The sequence below is a fragment of the Pongo abelii genome, chromosome 21 (genome assembly GCF_028885655.2).
Source record: "Pongo abelii isolate AG06213 chromosome 21, NHGRI_mPonAbe1-v2.0_pri, whole genome shotgun sequence".
Lineage (NCBI taxonomy): Eukaryota > Metazoa > Chordata > Mammalia > Primates > Hominidae > Pongo > Pongo abelii.
In genome coordinates, this window is record NC_072006.2 from 34,985,152 (window position 1) to 35,005,744 (window position 20,593).

At 43.2% G+C, this 20,593-nt stretch overlaps 1 protein-coding gene across 2 annotated transcripts in view; it reads left to right on the forward strand.

Annotated features, from left to right (window-relative positions):
• CSNK2A1 (casein kinase 2 alpha 1) overlaps nucleotides 1-1,855 on the forward strand; it is a 61,246-nt gene extending 59,391 nt beyond the window's left edge. For both annotated transcript variants that reach the window (XM_054541466.2, NM_001132746.1), the window contains 1 exon segment: nucleotides 472-1,855. In XM_054541466.2, coding sequence (XP_054397441.1) covers nucleotides 472-587 — 116 coding nt within the window. In that variant the 3' untranslated portion in view covers nucleotides 588-1,855.
• Nucleotides 1,856-20,593: the final 18,738 nt, after the last annotated feature.

The following is a 20,593-nucleotide window of genomic DNA, read 5'->3' on the forward strand; positions in this document are numbered from 1 at the left end:
CATGAGCTTTGACTGCGGTCCTGTGCTGTTCATTATGGTAGTGACTAGCCACATGAGGCTATTTAATTACAATTGAATAAAATTTAAAATGTAGTTCCTCAGTTGCACTAGCCATATTTCAAGTGCTCAGCAGCCACATGTGGTTGGCTACTGGTCACCAGGGTGGACATCTCTGCCCTAAACAGGCCTGGGTTAGAATCCAACCATGGTTGCCACTTGCTAATCGTGTACTTTGGACAAAATCCTTAAATTGTCCAAGCCTAGATTTCTTTACCTGTCTCTTAAATTGATTAGGACTTGCCACTTTAACTTGAATTTGTGAGGATGAGACTTGAAGTATATGTAAAAATCCATCTAAGAGGAAGTCTTCAATAAAGAATTATTGTGTTCCTTTTGCAGTGAGTGCTATGAGAAACTGGTAAGATTGCCATGGTTGGTGTCTTTGGCTCACTGACAGCTCTTTTCTTTCAGGGATTTCTTCAGTGCCAACCCCTTCACCCCTTGGACCTCTGGCAGGCTCACCAGTGATTGCTGCTGCCAACCCCCTTGGGATGCCTGTTCCAGCTGCCGCTGGCGCTCAGCAGTAACGGCCCTATCTGTCTCCTGATGCCTGAGCAGAGGTGGGGAAGTCCACCCTCTCCTTGATGCAGCTTGCGCCTGGCGGGGAGGGGTGAAACACTTCAGAAGCACCGTGTCTGAACCGTTGCTTGTGGATTTATAGTAGTTCAGTCATAAAAAAAAAAATTATAATAGGCTGATTTTCTTTTTTCTTTTTTTTTTTTAACTCGAACTTTTCATAACTCAGGGGATTCCCTGAAAAATTACCTGCAGGTGGAATATTTCATGGACAAATTTTTTTTTCTCCCCTCCCAAATTTAGTTCCTCATCACAAAAGAACAAAGATAAACCAGCCTCAATCCCGGCTGCTGCATTTAGGTGGAGATTTCTTCCCATTCCCACCATTGTTCCTCCACCATCCCACACTTTAGGGGGTTGGTATCTCGTGCTCTTCTCCAGAGATTACAAAAATGTAGCTTCTCAGGGGAGGCAGGAAGAAAGGCAGCAAGGAAAGAAGGAAGGGAGGACCCAATCTGTAGGAGCAGTGGACTGCTTGCTGGTCACTTCCATCACTTTACTCCATAAGCGCTTCAGTGGGGTTATCCTGGTGGCTCTCGTGGAAGTGTGTCTTAGTTACATCGAGATGTTGAAAATCTACCCAACATGCAGACAGATACTAAAAACTTCTGTTCAGTAAGAATCATGTCTCATTGATCTAACCCTAAATCCAACTCATTTATAATTTTAGTTTTAGTTCAGTTTAAAATGTTGATACCTTCCCTCCCAGGCTCCTTACCTTGGTCTTTTCCCTGTTCATCTCCCAACATGCTGTGCTCCATAGCTGGTAGGAGGGGGAAGGCAAAATCTTTCTCAGTTTTCTTTGTCTTGGCCATTTTGAATTCATTTAGTTACTGGGCATAACTTACTGCTTTTTACAAAAGAAACAAACATTGTCTGTACAGGTTTCATGCTAGAGCTAATGGGAGATGTGGCCACACTGAGTTCCATTTAAGCTTTCTACCTTCTTTTCCTCTGACCTTCCCCTTCCCTTACATGCCATCCAGTGAGAAGACCTGCTCCTCAGTCTTGTAAATGTATCTTGAGAGGTAGGAGCAGAGCCACTATCTCCATTGAAGCTGAAATGGTAGACCTGTAATTGTGGGAAAACTATAAACTCTCTTGTTACAGCCCTGCCACCCCTTGCTGTGTGTATATACATAATACTTTGTCCTTCATATGTGAAAGATCCAGTGTTGGAATTATTTGGTGTAAATAAACGTTTGGTTTTATTTATCAAGGTTAGATTTAAGTTCCCTGTGTAAAGGTCTTGCTGGGTGGGTGTCTCATGTTCACATCTGAGGGGCCTGCAGCCCTGTACCGTGGAGGCTTCCCAAGGCCCCCATTTTTATACACCCCTCGTTCGACCCATGGTACCGGGCAGGGCAGAGAGGCCTTAAAAAAAAAGCACCACAAGCCAAAGCGTCTTTGGGGATTAAGGATCCTTTGCCATAAAACTCATTTTGTGTCTCAGCAGTGCAGGGATTGGGGATGGAAAAAGTCGCCAGTTTTTGTGTGTTTGTGTGTGTGTGTAAAGTGGACTTTCCACTGTAATCCAACCACCTAAGTTTATCAGGTGCTTCACTGAGGAAGCCTAGTTTTTTAAGCACAATAGCAAAACCATCAGCTCTGTATTTTCTCCTGTTAATTTCATTACAGTAGCTGCTTGTGGGAACTAGGAATAATTCTTCCAACATATTTTAAGGCCTAAAATCTTAGTTCCCCATTCTACCTTTATAGATTCACAGGCCTTTCTCGCCTAGGCATCATAGGTAGACGTAATTGTTTGGGGAGTTGAATTTAATGAACTTACCTAACTTTGTAACCCATCTTGGCTTTAGTAACTTTATCAAGGTGGTGGCTTTAGTGAATATAATGGTAAACTTCAGAGGACGCTGAAGCCTCCTTTTATAGCGCTTCTCAACGATAGGGAGAGCTGAAGGGGAAACATTCTGACTGTGTGGCAGGGTGATTTTCTTCCTTATGACCACTTACAGTGGATATTTATTGTACTTGACCCTTTTATGCCCTAGAATGCTGTGAGGGTTACCATGTTGAATTTGTGCAGAAGCTAAAAGCACCAGATGTGCCAGAGATGCAATTTGTGATTATGTTTGCACTGGATTGTGATTTGAACAGGACACTTATAACTAATGAGTTCTTTCTTTTGAGGTGGGGAGAGGGTTGTAAATCAAGACTTCATACCCTATCCTTGTAGCTCGGAAATTTAGGTGTAGCTTAGGCTGATGCGGAGAGCTGCAGACAGCTGGACCTCCTTACACCCATCAGACCTTGGAATAAACCGAAGGTGAATGCAGAGGACTCTGAGGTGCCACCCAAGAGCCTTTTAAAATAAATAGAAGTTTTAAAAAATGCTACTTAGAGTCACTGCAGAAGCATGGAGAGAGGAAAAAAAAAAAAAAAAAGACCCAATTGGGTGGGGGGTGGGGGGGAGGCAAGGGTTTACAGAGTAACAACTTATGTGTTGTTGTAAATTACCTCATCTGTATACCTTGTATTGGGACACTTTATTTCTCAGCACTGCCTGTGTCTGCATTGCTTAGATGGCAGGAAATGGAATGGCCAACATAAAAAGTTATGTTGACAATTACTCTGAAAGATTTTTTAAAGTATTTTTAAACTTTGTTTGAAGTGGTCCCTCCCCTCTTCCTCTGCTTTTTTTTAAGTTTGAAGCCAGAAGACCCTCCCCACCTTGATTTATTGGTTGTAATTGTATTGTAATTGGTATAACTAAAACATAACTGTGCTGGGAAGAAGTTGTGCCATGAAGGTCTTTAATTTTTTTTAATAAAAACATTTAAATAAATGAAATGTCCCTGCAGCCTGAGCAATATGCTTCTCCAACCGACACCGTGTGTGATAGATGGCTCAGTTTTCATGTTTTGAATTCTGTTTCTTGTACTTGAAATGCCTGTCCAACTTACATAAGATAGATTAAATTGTTAGAGTGGGACTGTCAGAGGAATATATTTTGTAAAGTAGATTCTCAGGGTATGGCTAATTACTATAGTCCTAAAGTAGCAGAGAAAATTAGAGATTTGTTGACAGATTTGGGAATTTTAATTTCTTCTTAGTTTTTAACTTTCATCTTTGCTTCACCTTTTGACAAGTATGGTTATAATTAGAATTGACCATTTAAGCATCTCTTGAAAAACCTGATTTTGTCCCACCAGCAAATTCTCTCCCAAGATTGGAATTGGGTTTGCATAGTAGAGAGGCTGTCTTCCCAGGGCCTTTTCCTAGTTAAAGAAACACTTAACTAAAATGGCTGTATAGTAAGGTCATCCTCAGTTCTCAGTTCCTTCCTCAAAAAATGAGTCTAAAATTTTTTTATCCTGAATCCAACTTCCTCCACTGTCATCACTTACCCTTGCCCTTCTTTTTCCTCAGAACACCTGAACTTTTGTTGTATTATTTTGTGTCTCCCCACTTGCATGTAAACTCCCTGGTGACCTTGCACGTCTTATGCAATCCTCATTAAAACCTTTTGTTTTGTTTTTTAAGTGGGTTCGTTTTCCCTCAGGATCGAAGAGTATTGAATGGAATGGCACGAGGAAAATGCTTAACACCCTACTTGGCTTGTAATAATAGGTGCTTAATAAATTGTAGTTCCACTCTCCACTCCATTGCCCCCCTTTTCTCTCCACACACACACAACACACACACACACACACAGAGTAAATGGAAGTATTGTTGCATAAAGAGCATCTCAAAATCCTAAGAACTTTGCCCTTGAGTTTGCAGCCACAGGCCAGGCTGAACTAACATGACAAGTAACTTTATTTAATGAGACCCTGATAAATAGGTATCTGAAGACTAAGGAATGATCCTGGCCAATTTAGTAGACTTAGATGCTGCAGTCTCCCTGCTTTTCCCCTGCTGTATTACTTGTATGTAATATAGGTTGACTATCCCCTATCCAAAATGGTTAGGACCAGAAGTGTTTTGAATTTTTTTGGATTTTTGGAATATTTGCAGAATACATACCAGTTCAATATTCCTAATCTGAAATTTGAAATATTCCAAATGGCATTTACTTTAGGCGTCATGTTGATGCTCAAAAAATTTCAGATTTTTGAGGATTTTGTGTTTTCAAATTAGAAATGCTCAACGTGTAATATGAAATTCAGACTATTCTCCAAGTAAAACATATGTAGATGGTGTCACAAGATGTTCTGGACTCAATCCTATGTAAATAAGTACTTCCTAGACTTTATTGCTCTCCTTTGATTCTGTGCTAAATTTAACCATCAGAGAAGCAATGTAATGTTACTGCAAGTGGTCCACCTCTAATAGAATTCTGTCTGGCAGTGTGATTTTTTTGATCAGTTAACCTCTCTGAATCTTTTCTTCACAGGTGATTTAAATTGTTATTGTAAAACATTTTAGGCATGTACCAAATTATAAAGAAAGCTGTAACACACCCATAATCCTACCACCCAAGTTGAATTTCCATTACCAATACAGACCAAGCCCCCTTTTTGCCCTTTTTTGGTGATACCCTCTTCTTCCTCCCTTCCCCAGAGGTCCCAATATTTCCTATCTGTTAAATTGGGGTATAAGTACTGATTTCATAGAGCGGTTGTTCAGATTCTATGACAGATGCCTGGTATATGGTAGAGTTACACCAAATGTTGGTTTCTCTTCTAAATTGTACAGTTGTGCAGACTGTGTACAGTAAAAGGATGCTACGTTATAGGGAGGCCATAGATGTTTGCATTTGGAAAATTTCTGACTCTTTTCCAGCAGATGGCAGTAAAGTGTCTTTACTAGAAGAAAAAATATCCAAGCATTAAACATGGCAGGTTTTCAATGGGTACAAGTCAAGTTTCTGATTGCATGAAGGCCAGCATTGCCTTGTTCCCACTCCCTCTACGGAAAGCCAGATATTTTGCACTGTAGCAAATTACAAACTGGATTTGTCTCCCTGTGGCTCTAATCACTAGAAGTTTTTTGTTTGTTCTGTTTTTTGATACGGGTCTTGCTCTGTTACTCAGGCTAGAGTGAAGTAGCGCCATCACGGCTCACTGCAGCCTCAACTTCCCAGGCTCAGGTGATCCTCCCACCTCAGCCTTCCAGGGACTACAGGCACGAGCCATCATGCCTGGCTAATTTTTTTTTTTTTTTTTTTTTTTTTGGTAGAGATGAGGTTTTGCCATGTTGCCCAGGCTGGTCTTGAACTCCTGAGCTCAACAATCTACCCACCTTGGCCTCCCAGAGTGCTGAGATTACAGGCATGAGCCACCACACCTGGCCCACTAGGGATTCTTATTGGCCTCAATGTGAGAAGCCCTTCCCCAGGTACCTCCAGATGGAAGCTTACAGGATGGTCAATCCATTTCTTAGAGAAGTTCCTGAGGGGATTGAGTATTTGAGTCAGCTTCACTCTTGCATCATCTGCTTTGACAGTTTTCTTGGCTCCTGTAATGAGAAAAAGGGAAAAAAATGTAGCAGCAGCTGAGGCTGGCTTCCTGATCCCACCCTGGGAATCAGTCTCAGCTATTGATAAACATTTCTAGCCATACCTGAAAGGAGAGGACCTTGCTTCTGTGTGTTGAACAGTTCCAAGAACTCCATGGTAAACTTCCTATGAAGAACCCTCCATAACCCTCAACCCTTCAAACCTGACGGCGTACCTCATTCTGTTCCCCCGTCTCTGGCATTCCTCACCCACCCACGCTGACTGGTCTTTCCAAAGTTCATTTCTGTAATATAGGATGTCTTTGGTTTCAACAAACATTTGTAAGTGCTCCTGAGCCTGGTCCTTTGCTGTACACTGGGGATTGAGAGGTGAGACACAAGCCCATGGGGAAATGTATGTTAATTAGAAAAGTGAAAAAAATTGTGTATATGGGATAATTCCAACTGTTTAAAAAAAAAAAATCCTAGGAAAAATGCAAATGCCTATTTCAGAGAAAGAAATGGAAATCCCAAGGTGGCAAAAAGGAAGGCAATTCATCCTGAATGTAAGCGGGGTTTTTTTGTTTTGTTTGTTTGTTTTGTTTTTGAGACAGGCATGGGATTACATGCACCACCACGCCCAGCTAATTTTGTATTTTTAGTAGAGACGGGGTTTCTCCGTGTTGGTCAGGCTGATCTCGAACTCCCGACCTCAGGTGATGCACCCACCTCAGCCTCCCAAAGTGATGGGATTACAGGTGTGAGCCACTGCCCCCAGCCTGAGTGGGTATTAAAGTCACAGTGCCTCCAAGACACTAGGTCTGGGTATAGGTGGGCCTCAGGCTATGGACTAGGGTTTGAATGCCCCCAGGGAGATAGGACACAGACTCCGGGCTTTCTAAGATAGAAACTGAAACAATGCTGTGGCACTTGGAAAGGCTGCAGGGGCGGGATTGAGGTGGTGGGGGAGGTAAAAACTGGAAGAATACTAGCTGTTGTTGCTTCTGGGAGATGAGGTTAAGATACCATGGAAGGCCTACACGCCTGTGGTTGTGGAACACTTTGGGAGCCGGGAGTCCCAGACCAGCCTGGACAACGTGGTGAAAACCCATCTCTACAAAAAATAGATTAGCTGAGAGTGGTGGTGTGCGTCTGTGTCCTAGCTACTGGGGAGCCAAAGGATGAGAATTCATTGCCTGAGCCCAAGAAGTCAAGGCTGCAGTGAGGTGTGATTGTGCCACAGTACTCCAGCCCAAGTGACAGAGCAAGACCCTGTCTAAAAAAAATTTTTTAAAGTCACAGAAGCTGGGCGTAGTGACTCATACCTGTAATCTCAGCTCTTCGGGAGGCTGAGGCAGGAAGATTGCTTGAGGCCAAGAGTTGGAGACCAGCCTGGGCAACATAGGGAAACCCTGTCTCTACCAAAATTAAAAATTAGCTGGATGTGGTGGCACATGCCTGTAGTGCTAGCTACTCTGGAGGCTGAGGCAGGAGGATCACTTGAGCCCAGGAGTTGAAGGCTGCAGTGAGCTATGATAGTGCCAGCGCACCCCAGGCTGAGCAACAGAGTGAGACCCTGTCTGTAAAAGAAGTTGTTATTAATTGAAAAAAAGATTTAACAGGCTGGGTGCAGTGGCTCACACCTGTAATCTCAGCACTTTGGGAAGTGGAGGCGGGCGACTCACTTGAGCTCAGGAATTCAAGGCCAGTCTGGGAAACATGATGAAACCCTATCTCTACAAAAAATACACAAATTAGCTGGGCATGGTGGTGCATGCCTGTAGTCCCAGCTACTTGGGAGGCTGAGATGGAAGAATCGATTGAGCCCAGGAGGTTGAGGCTGCAGTGAGCCATGATTTCACCACTGCACTCCAGCCTGTGCAACATAGGGAGACACTGACTCCAAAAAAAAAGTAACAGAAAAACTCACTAGGTGCCGGGCATGGTGGCTCACGCCTGTAATCCAGCACTTTGGGAGACCGAGGCGAGTGGATCACCTGAGGTCAGGAGTTTGAAACCAGACTGAACAACATGGTGACACCCTGTTTCTACTAAAAAATACAAAAATTAGCTGGGCATGGTGACGTGTGCCTGCAGTCCCAGCTACTTGGGAGGCTGAGGCAGGAGAATTGCTTGAGCCTGGGAGGTGGCGGTTACAGTGAGCTGAGATCACGTCAGTGTACTCCAGCCTGGGTGACAGAGCCAGACTCCATCTAAAAGAAAAAAAGAAAAACTCACTAGGAAGGAATCTTGAAGTCTTGGAGAAGAGAGAATGGTCCATGAGGCTTCACAGGAGGGGCTGCCTGAACTGGCTAGGGAGAGGCCCAGCCTAACAAGTTTCAGCTGCCAAGGCCCATGCCTGGGATCAGAACCCTGTCTCCTGGCTCAATTTTGCTTGCGGGGCTGTTTTTGCACAGCTGTGTTGCCAGGAATCTGTCCAGGTTCCTAGCCAGTCATTGCAGATAAATTTTTTCTTTCTCTTGCTTTTGCTCTCTGTCTAGTCTTAGTCTCACAAATTTCTAGGGCAACTGTGTGTAGTTCAGCTGATAGATCAAGTTCAGCCCAAGCAGCTGTTTTTCAGGTTGTGGGTCGGCTGGGCTGGGCACCTCCATGTGAATTGGATTCAGGTTTGCCCAATGTGGCAGAAGTTGCAGCAGCTACCCAGGGCGTGCTCTTCTCATGGATCACAGAAACTTATAAGAGACCAAATGAAATCACACAAGCACATTTCAAGCCTCTGCTGTGTCACAAGCACTATCATCCCATTGGCGAAAGCAAATCACATAGCCAAGCCCAACATCAGTGCAGTAGGGAAGTATAGAGCCTGTGTTGGGAAAACTTTATGAGGTTATATGGCAAAAGGTGTGAATGTTTAGTCTTATTACAGGGGAATGAAGAAACAAACCAATAATGCAATCAGCCATACTATTCATATATATCAGTAGGAACAGAAGGCAACCACATATAACATCTATGTATGTATATATATGTGTGTGTGTGGGGTGGGGGGGGAAAGGATTACACCAACTCTTTTTTTTTTTTTTTTTTTTGAGTCGGAGTCAACTCTGTCACCCAGGCTGTAGTGCAGTGGCATGATCTCGGCCCACTACAACCTCCACCTCCCAGGTTCAAGCGATTCTCCTGCCTCAGCCTCCCAAGTAGCTGGGATTATAGGCACATGCCACCACACCCGGATAGTTTTTGTATTTTTAGTAGAAACGGGGTTTCACCATGTTGGCCAGGCTGGTCTGGAACTCCTGACGTCAAGTAATCTGCCTGCCTCGGCCTCCAAAAGTGCTGAGATTATAGGCGTGAGCCACTGTCCCCGGCTGAGAATACTTGTTTTCAAGCAACAAAAATTGAGAATCAGTCTTTCAGACTCCATGGCCAGAAACAACACAACATTCCACTGTACACAGGGTGCTTCTGGGGATCCTCGGTGTTGTGTTTATTGGGGTGGTAGTTACATATTGTATTTGCTCTATAATTATTTGTTAAACTCTCCATTTATGTTTGGGGCACTTCTCAGTATATTTGCTAGAGTTCAAATGTTTAAAAGTTTACAAAATGAAAACTGAGCAGAGTAAGACAAGCCAAAAAAGTATTAACTCAGCAGGAATGGGAAAAGTTATGAAAGGAAGGACAGCTAAATATCATACTGCTGGTTCTGCTGTGATTAGAATTTACATAGTCATAATGGAAACACTGAATACTCGTCTCACCAGGATTACAGTATGATTACAATGGAAAGAGGAGTGATGGGAAATGCTGGCATGTGCGGTAGTGTTGGTGACGGGACAAGCGGTCTAAGCTCTAAACTCTCATCATTTATAAGGGGAACTAATGCCTAAAATTGAAAAATCAAACAGTTGCATGTTATTTTGAGACTTTTTAAATTACTGTTAACATAGCAGTATTTACTTTTAAAACTGTATTTATGTATTACTCCGGTGAAAAAGCAACTACTTTTAATAAATGGATATTTATCTTGAATGCATCCACTTCCCACCATTCCAGTTGCCAAATTCCTCATCCCAGCCACCATCCTCTCTTGCTTGCAGTATCATAGCAGATAACTGGTCTTGATGCCTTCCCATCTTGTCTCAATTCCTGATTCATCTGACACCTGCAACCAGAGATCTTTCAAAAATAAATATTTTAGGCCAGGCACAGTGGCTCATATCTATAACCCCAGCATTTTGGGAGGCCAAGGCCCGATGATCACTTGAGGCCTGGGTAACATAGCGAGTCCTCTTTTCTACAAAAAATAAAAGTGAAAACATTAACTAGTGTGGTGGTGTGTGACTGTAGTGCTAGCTACTGGGGAGGCTGGGTGGGAGGATACATTGAGCCTGGGAGTTGGAGGCTGCAGTGAGCTGTGATCACACTGCTCTCAGTGAGACCTGGGTGACAGAGTGAGACCCTCTCTCTTAAAAATAATAAATAAATAAATTTTATCTCAGTCCCTTGCTTAAAAGCCTTTCAAAGACTAGATCGCAGGCAATGTTGTTGTCTCCTCCCAAGGGAGTCATTCCTCCTTTCCTCTTTGTTGACAGAGCCCCAGTTTGAGAGACAGCAGGATATCCACCGTGCTGCTCTGAGACTCGGGCAGTTGTGACTGGTTTAGAGGTGGACACATAGGGAGAGGTCTTCTGGAAACGGTCTTCTGGAGAGCTGAGATCAGAGGACAATCAACTGGCTTCAAATCTGAGGAGAGACAGGCACAAAATGGAAGAGATGACATGGGCACTGGTTACCTGGTAAACACAAGTGGACACTGGTGAGGGACTGGGTCATGGAGATTGCAGTAGTCTTTACCCTTTTCAGGGTTTTTCACCGAGAACCCCACTGGGAGCACACAGAAGACTGGAGAAAGTTTTAATAAAATGTCTCAAGATCTGGAAGAAAACAATGGCAGCCGCTGTGAAAGGATCACAGTGCTCCACCCAGACCCTTACCTGTATCCCCTGCTGAACAAAAGCCTTAGTCTGTGGAGGGAAGGACACCAAATCCTGTCACCCCGTTGGATGAAGCCCCCTTGCATCTGGGGGAATGAAACAGGAACAAAACAAAACTTTCCCTGGGCAGGGGCAGGAATACACACTGGGCCCAGAACTGGAGGAGGAACAGGAGCACTAAGGAGGCCATAACCCCAAAATCCAGAGACACAAAGGGCCTGACAGAGACTGAGGCTTGATCAGAACAGAGAATTCCCTCCTCCCCCACCTGCCAATGGTAAGCTGACAACCCTTGAGTAAAAGTAAAAATGTTACAGGAGATGGACAAGAGCGTGGGAAGAAGATCCTTTCTGAGGGTCACAAAGGGAGGACCTAAAGCTGATCAGGGAGCACACATGGAAGGAGGAAAATCCCTCTGGCAGGCCAGCCTGCACCCTCAGTCCAAGGTGTCATTGGAGGAACTTGAAGCTTCTGCATTGGGGGTAACCATAGCAACAATAAACCTCAAACCTAGCCCAACTCTTTTTTTTTTATTTACTTTTTAGAGACAGGGTCTTGCTTTGTTGCCCAGGCTGAAGTGGAGTGGTGTGATCGCAGCTCACTGCAGCCTCAAACTCCTGGGCTCAAGCAATCCTCCTGCCTCAGCCTTTGTAGGAGATCGGTCAGGGTGGTGGGAGAAATTATAGGAAAGACACAAACCTTCTTGGAAGGCCAAGAGGTTTTGCAAAAGCTTCAGAAGGAAATTATGGCTGAAGGCAGCCAAATTCTTATCTGGAGCCTGAGAGCAAAGGGTAGATAAAAAGGGAATTGTATGGGAACTTATCTAGATAAATTTGTTTATTCCTGTGTCCAGAAACCAACCTTTGATAATTCACACACAGGACTGCTCTCTACTCGGGATGTTGACAATGTTTATTACGCACAAATTGTGTTTGCTCCAAGCCTTTGTCATTAAATTTGTACTAAATAAATGTGAGGGCCACCAGCTTAAGGGGACTGCTAACTCTCTTCAGCCCCTAGTGCCAGCAGTCCCCTAGCCTGCTCTTTCACTGAATATCTGTGTCTGAGTACTCCTTTCATCTGTCACTCGGCCAGAGTCTGTGGGACAGACTCAGCAGGTGATTCCCTGTGTGAGGAATGCTGCAACAGATCACGACGGAACCCTCGAAAATGAAGGTGAAGCGACTGTGCAGTCAGTAAGTCATTGGTGCCTGTTCAGCGTTTCCAAGTTCAAGGGAATTGCTCAAGCTAGGGACGATCATCATGGGATGACAGTTGTCAGCTCAACAGCAACAGTAGATAAAAGTAGTAAAACAGCTGCTGAAAGTTAGCAGAGCCTCAGTTTCACAGGCTCAATTATGGGACCTAATGCAAACTGTTGTTTCCCATAACCCGTGGTTCTCGGAAGAGGGTACACTAGACGTAGAGCTCTGGGAAAAAGTGGGGAGAAATCTTAACGTCATGAGCAATGGGTCCCAGTAACATCTTTAACGTTATGGGCTTTAGTTAGGACTGCTTTGGTCCCACTCTACACAGAAGAGCCTAAAAAAGTAAGGGAGGTGGAACCGTCACCTACTCTACCGTCTCCTCCTTCTCCCTCAGCCCTGCCATTAACAGGCAAAAATAACAAAGAGGAAACGGAGGTTTTGCCTGAGCCCTCTCCTCCAATAAATTGGAAAAAAGACAAGGGATACACTACAGCTTTGGGACCCTGTCTTAGGCAAGCGGCATCAGAAGGGGAGCTCTTAGCCTGCCTGGTAATGCAAGATCGACAAGGCAATCAGATATATGAACCCATTTCTTTTGACGCTTATAAAGAGGTAAGAAAAAAAAGTTAAAGAAAATGGAGCTGCTAGCCCATTTATGAAAGGAATAATTAAAGCCATAGCAGACAACTTCTCTTGACGCTTATCAAGAGATAAGAAAAAGCATTAAAGAAAACGGAGCCACTAGCCCATTTACAAAAGGAATAATTGAAGCCATAGCAGACAACTTCCATATCACTCCATGGGACTGGTCAGTGCTAGCTAAAACAACTTTAAAGGCCAGTCAGTACCTCCTCTGGAGGGCAGAATTTGATAAATTGTGTTAACAGCAAACCTTTCTGATAATGGCCACTGTTATTCCTCCCCCACCCCTGATGTGGCTCTTGGCCATTTGGGTAAAATCCCATTTGGGTAAAACAGTAGCCTTTAAAGAGAGAGAAATTACAAAAGGCCCATTAATTAGTTGAAGAACCATTAAAAGCTGGCCATATACAATTGTCAAACAGCCCTTGGAATTCACCCATTTTCTTCATTCCCAAAAGGTCTGGCAAATGGAGACTTTTGCATGACTTACGGGCTATCAATGCTAATTTGCAACCTATGGGGCCCCTTCAACAGGACCTCCCTTCCCCCTTGAGGTGATTCCTCAAGATTGGCCTATAGTCATTATTGACTTAAAAGACTGCTTTTATACTATTCCCCTTGCAGAACAGGACAGAGAAAAATTGGCATTTACAATACCAGCTATCAATAATGAGAGGCCAGCTCACTGATTTCATTGGAAAGTACTTCTTCAAGGGATGCTGTTCAGTCCTACCATGTGTCAGTATCATGTAAATCAGGCTTTGCTCCCTAGTAGAAAAGAATTTCCTAGTTGCAAGATTATTCATTTTATGGATGATATTTTACTAGCAGCCCGAACAGAGCCAGTGCTTTTAAGCTTATATGCCTCTGTTGTAAAGAATACACAGTTAAGAGGTTTAATCATAGCACCTGAAAAAGTACAATTGGAAATATCTTGGATACATACTAACTTCTGGTCAGTAAGACCTCAAAAGGTTAAATACTAGCGATTTACACACCTTAAATGATTATCAAAAATTACTGGGCAATATTAATTGACTTCGCCCCACGTTGGGCATAACTACTGATAAGTTACAAAACCTGTTTTCTATCCTAAAGGGCAATACAGCCCTAGACTCTCCCAGGTATTTGACTCCTGCAGCAAAAAGGGAAATTGAGGAAATAGAGCAAGCTATTTCTCAGAGGCAACTATATCACATAGACCCCCGATATTCAGTTCAATTGTTTGTTTTTCCTACTAAACATTCCCTAACAGTATTAATAGGACAGATGACCCCAGGACTACGCTTCCTAGAATGGGTTTTTTGCTCACATACTGGGACTAAAACACTATCTTCCTATATCCAATTAGTTAGTAAAGTCATCTATACAGGCCGCAGACAGTGCAATCAGTTGCTAGATTATGCCCCTGATGTCATAAGAATTCCTTTGAGTAAAAGGCAATTTGGATCAGTATTGCCCCTATCTCTAGATCTTCAGATAGCACTCTCAGATTACACAGGCCATATAGAGCATGCCCTTCCTGCTGACAACCTAATTCAGTTCTTATCTCATACTCCTGTAGTTGTACCTACAAAAGTAGTTCACTCCCCCATACCTCAACGCTTTAACACTTTTTACTGATGGCTCTGGTAAAAACAGAAAAGTGGCTATTTGGTGGAGACTGCAGAATTTCCTCACTCATTCTGGATTTACTAGCAGTCAGAGAGCTGAGGTTGGAGCCTTAATATTGCCCCTGGAGAACTTTTCCGCTCTGCCTATCAATATTAGTGACTCTGCTTACTCTGTTTATTTATTGCAAAACCTTAAAACAGCCCTCATTAAGTCCACTCTCAAGCCCATCCTGTGTGCACTTTTTCTTCAACTTCAGCAATTGCTGGATCAATGTACACATCCTATTTTTATCACTCATATTTGAGCCCACAGCTCACTGGCTGGCCCACTGGCTAATGGCAATGAACAAGCAGACCTGCAAGTTATGATGTCACTGCTTGACCAAGCCATGCAGTTGCATCAATTTTTCCACCAAAATTGGAGGAACTTAACTAAACAATTTCAACTTAGCCAAAGACTAGCTAAACAAATTATCCTGCAATGCCTGGATTGCCAGCTCACAGGCATGTCCTCTCCTTCAACAGGCTTTAACCCTAGAGGACTAGAACCTAATCAGTTATGGCAAACAGATGTTACTCACGGCCCTGAATTTGGAAAACTAAGATATGTACATGTATCCATTGATACCAATTCTCACCTAATTAGCACACATGCTCTTCCTGGAAAGTCCACCTGATATGTTATTAACTTCTCTTAACTTTTGTGTTTATGGGGCGGCCCACAAAAATTAAAACTGATAATAGTCCGGCTCGTGCCAGCTCACAATTTCAACAATTTTGTCACACGTGGAACATCCAGCATTCCACAGTCATCCCGTATAACGCCCAAAGACAGGCCATAGTAGAATGTGTCCCCTCTTAAAAATATGCTCAAAAAACAAAAAAGGGGGAGTATGAGTAAGGACCCTGCAACACTACTAGCAAAATCTTTATTTACCTTTAATTTCTTAAATTTAAATGATAAATTTCAATCAGCTATAGAAAAGCACTTTGCTAAAACCTCTCAAGACATAAAACCCACAGTTTTATGGAAAGATGTAAACAGTAATGTATGGTGTGGTCCAAATGAGTTGCTAACATGGGGAAGAGGATATGTTTGTGTTCACATCACCTCAGGTCCTCTTTGGATTCCAGCACAATGCATCAAACCTTAACATGGTGTGGCTAGGACCCAACCTGGTACCAGAAATGAAGGAAATGTCCCTGCAGGACCCACAGCCCTGGATGATGCAGCTTCCTCGGACGACACAAGCCCCGGCCATTACCTGGGGGATGCTGAAGAAGACAACTCAGGAGGCTGAACGAATCCTGCTCTGGACACAAACACCATTCACTCCAGATAATTTATTCCTTACTATGCTTTATTAACCTTGTTTAATTCCCTCACTCTGCCTGCAACCAGTACCTGCTACACTTTATCGGGCCCATCTTCTAAATCTGCTTTTCTTCCACCCTATTACCTGGGCAGACACCCCCTTCCCAGCCTCTAATAATGTAACTGCTTGGCTGGAAGGGGTTAACATACCCCCAGTGGGGTTCCTTAGTAATGGCACACATTGAACTGAGGTGGCAAGTAACACTACATGTCACTCCTTGATTGGAAAAGAATGTTACTGATTATATTCATGTTTATCTTATGTTATTTACTAATTCTAGGATGCGAAGCCGAAATACAAGCAGTGACCACTACACCTGACATACCTGTTGCTGCACATCTGTACTCTTCAATTAACAAAACTGATGCAAAAAACAGAAAAGGGGGAGATGTAGGAGATTGGTCAGGGTGGTGGGAGAAATTATAGTAAAGACACAAACCTTCTTGAAAGGCCGGGAGGTTTTACAAAAGCTTTGGAAGGAAATTATGGCTGAAGGCAGCCAAATTCTCCTATCTGGAGCCTGAGAGCAAAGGGCAGATAACAAGGGAATGTAAAGAAACTTATCTAGATAAATTTGTCTACTCCTGTCTCCAGAAACCAACCTTTAATCATTTGCATGCAGGACTGCTCTCTACTCGGGGGGTCAACAATGTTTATTACCCACAAATCGTGTTTGCTCCAAGCCTTTGTCATTAAATCCGTACTAAACAAATGCGAGGGCTGCCAGCTTAGGGGAACTGCTAATTCTCTTCGGCCCCTAGTGCTGGCAGTCCCCATCCTGCTCTTTCACTGGATATCTGTATCTGAGTACTCCTTCCATCCATCGCTTGGGCAGAGTCTGCAGGACAGACTCAGCAAGCCTTCCCAGTAGCTAGGACAACAGGCATGCACCAAAAATGCCTAGCTAATTTTTATTATTTTTTTGTAGAGGTAGGGTTTCACTATGTTGTCCAGGCTGATCTCAAACTCCTGTGTTCAAGCAATCTTCCTGCCTTGGCCTCCCAAAGTGCTGGGATTACAGGCATGAGCCACCCACCCAGCCTATCACAGCTCCTAACTAGGTTAATTCAAACCCCTACACTAAAGGCCTAACAGAAGGAAAAGTGCGCCCATTTCTACCCAAAACCCATTTCCCTGGGCCTCTACTATCCTACACAAGATGTCCAACTTTCACCAACACTTATGAAGCAAGAGATAAATGACATACTCCCAAGAGACAAAGCAATCTTCAGAACCAAACACAGATGTCAGAGCTATCTGATACAGAATTTCAAATAACTAATATGGTAAAAGGTCTAACAGTAAAAGTAGACAACATGCAAGATCAAAAGTGCAATCTTGGTAGAGAGATGGAAGCTATGAGAACCAAATGGAAGTGGTCAAAATAAGAAACACACTAATGGCCAGGCGCGGTGGCTCACGCCTGTAATCCCAGCACTTTGGGAGGCTGAGGCAGGCAGATCACGAGGTCAGGAGATCAAGACCATCCTGGCTAACGCAGTGAAACCTCGTCTCTACTAAAAATACAAAAAATTAGCTGGGCATGGTGGCGGAAGCCTGTAGTCCCACCTACTCAGGAGGCTGAGGCAGGAGAATGGTGTGAACCTGGGAGGTGGAGCTTGCAGTGAGCCAAGATTGCGCCACTGCATGCCTGGACGACAGAGCGAGACTCCGTCTCAAAAAAAAAAAAAAAAAAAAAAAAGAAACATACTAACAGAGATGCAGAGATGAAGAGTGCCTCATGGAGCTCATCAGTGGATTTGACACAGCCAAGGAGAGAATGAATGAACTCAAAGATAGGTCAAGAGAAATTATTCAAACCGAAACACTGGGGAAAATGGGCGAAGGGAAAAAAAACTGTCAAAAGAGAACATCCAAGAGTTGTGGGACAATATCAAACATTCAAACATATGTATAGTTAGATTCCCAGAAGAAAGGAGACAGAACAGGTAAAGAAACATTTGAAGAATTAAAGGCTGAGAATTTTTCAACATTAAAGACAGAGCAAACCACAAAATCCAAGAAGCTTGGAGAACATGCAGAGTAAACTTATATATATGTATACACATAAAATTAGACATATTCGAAATGCTAAAACAAAAGAAAATCTTAAAGGCAGCAAGGAAAAAGAAGACATTGCATACAGGGGAAGCTAAGAATTATGGAGACGTCAGAAACTATGCAAGCTAGAAGCCAATGGAGTGACTTTATTGCTGATGCTGATAGGGGAAAAAATACATACACACAGAAAAACTGCCCACCCAAAATTCCAGAATCCTATACCCAATGAAAATGTCTTTCAAAATAAAGGAGAAATAAACCCTGTTTCAGATAAAGAAAAACGGAATTCATTGCTACTTCTACAAGATACTAAAGGAAGTTTTTCAGGCAAAAGGAATATGATACCAGAAAAAAACATGGGTCTACACAATGAAATTAAGAGCACTGGAAATTGAATGAAGGTAAGTACAATTAAAATCTTTTTTAAATTACCTTAGAAATAACTGAAGTGAGCTGGGCATGGGGCTCAAACTTGAAATCCCATCATTTTTGGGAGGCTGAAGCAGGAGGATCCCTTGAGGCCAGAAGTTGAAGGCCAGCCTGGGCAACAGCCCTACTACCCCCATCTCTACAATAGAGGGTCACAAAACTTTTTTTTTTTTTTTTTTTTTTATGTGGAGTCTCACTCTGTCATCCAGGCTGGAGTGCAATGGTGTGATCTCGGCTCACTGCAGTCTCCGCCTCCTGGGTTCAAACGATTCTCCTGCCTCAGCCTCCTGAGTAGCTGGGATTACAGACCTGTGCCACTATGCCTGGCTAATTTTTGTATGTTTAGTAAAGACAGGGTTTCACCACTTTGGCCAAGCTGGTCTTGAACTCCTGGCCTCATGTAATCTGCCCGCCTCGGCCTCCCAAAGTGCTGGGATTACAGGTGTGAGCCACTACGTCCTGCCAATCTTTTTCTATACAGGAGCAGATAGGCCGGGTGCAGTGGCTCATGCCTGTAATCCCAGCACTTTGGGAGGCTGAGGCGGGCAGATCATCTGAGGTCGGGAGTTCGAGACCAGCCTGCCCAACATGGCAAAACCCCGTCTCTATTAAAAATACAAAAAAATTAGCCAGGCATGGTGGCGGGCTAATCCCAGCTACTCGGGAGGCTGAGGCAGGAGAATCACGTGGACCCGGGAGGCGGAGGTTGCAGTGAGCTGCGATCGCGCCATTGCACTCCAGCCTGGGCAACAAGAATGAAACTCCGTCTCAAAAAAATAGATACATACATACACACATAAAATAAATAAATAAATACATAAAGGAGCAGATAATAAATATTTTAGGTTTTGTAGGCCATATCTCTGTTGCAACCACTGAACTCTACCGTTGCAGCATGAAAACAGCCATAGACAGTAGGTAAATGAATGGGCGTGACTCTGTTTCAGTAAAAGTTTATGGACGCTGAGATTTAAATTCCATATAGTTTTAATGTGCTACAATTAACTTGTGAGTTTTCAACATTTATAAAGGTAAAAGCCATTCTTAGTTCATGAGCCGTGCAAAATCAGGCAGTAGAGTGGTTTTGGCTTGCAGGTGGGCAGACCATCTTTTTTGCTAACCGCCTGGTCTAAGGCAAGCATATTAGCAATGAACGGTGTACTTGCAGCACATGCAAAATTTTAAAATACTGATAAATGAATCGTGGTATATTTCTAAGATGAAATTTTACTTAATAATAAAAGCAAATGAACTATTGATTAATGCAACGTGATTGCTTGTAAAATAATTATGCTGAGTAAAAGAAGCCAGACAAAAAAGACTACATACTATATGATTCCGTCCATAAAAAATTCCAGAAAACGAAAACCAGTCTATAGCGACAGGATGTAGATCGGTGGTTGTTTGCAAGTGGTTGGTGGGTAGAGGGGAGAAAGTAAGAGAAGGAAGGGATTTTAAAAAGTAAAATGTAGGACAACAGCAAGAAGAACAGGAGGGAAGAAATGGGAATCTATTGTAAGGTCTTTATATTATACATGAAGCAGGACATTTTTTGAAAGTAAATTCTGGCCCAAGCTTCACAACAACCACACAACTGTTTCGTCCTAGAGTTGTGGTGGTGGGAATGGGATGGGGGTCACTGTTTCATCACTACCAAAAGCAAGAACCCAGCTGGCTGGATGACCAGCGCAGTAAACTGAGAAGGGAATAAATACCTCAAATTGCTTGAGCAGGTTACTCTTAAACTGGATGACTTAATTCTTCCTTCAGTGGGCACTAAGCATCTTTTAACCTCAATGATGTTTTATTTCATTTTATTTATCTATTTTATTTATTTATTTTTTGAGAGGAGTCTCGCTCTGTCTCTCAGGCTGGAGTGCAGTGGCACAATCTTGGCTCACTGCAACCTCTGCCTCCCAGGTTCAAGCAATTCTCCTGCCTCAGCCTCCCAAGTAGCTGGGATTACAGGCAAGCACCACCATGCCCAGCTAATTTTTGTATTTCTAGTAGAGATGGGGTTTCACCATGTTGGCGAGGCTGGTCTTGAACTCCTGACCTCAAGTGATCTGCAGGCCTTCACCTCCTAAAGTGCTGGGATTACAGGCATGAGCCTCAAAGATGATTTAGAACAAAGACTAGAAATGGTTTCAAACTTCTAGTGTTAATAATTTTGCATTAAGGCCTCTGTGTAAATGTGATACTTTAAATTCCTATAATGTTCAAGATAATTTCAAGAGCTTGGCACTGTGACTCACGCCTGTAATCCCAGA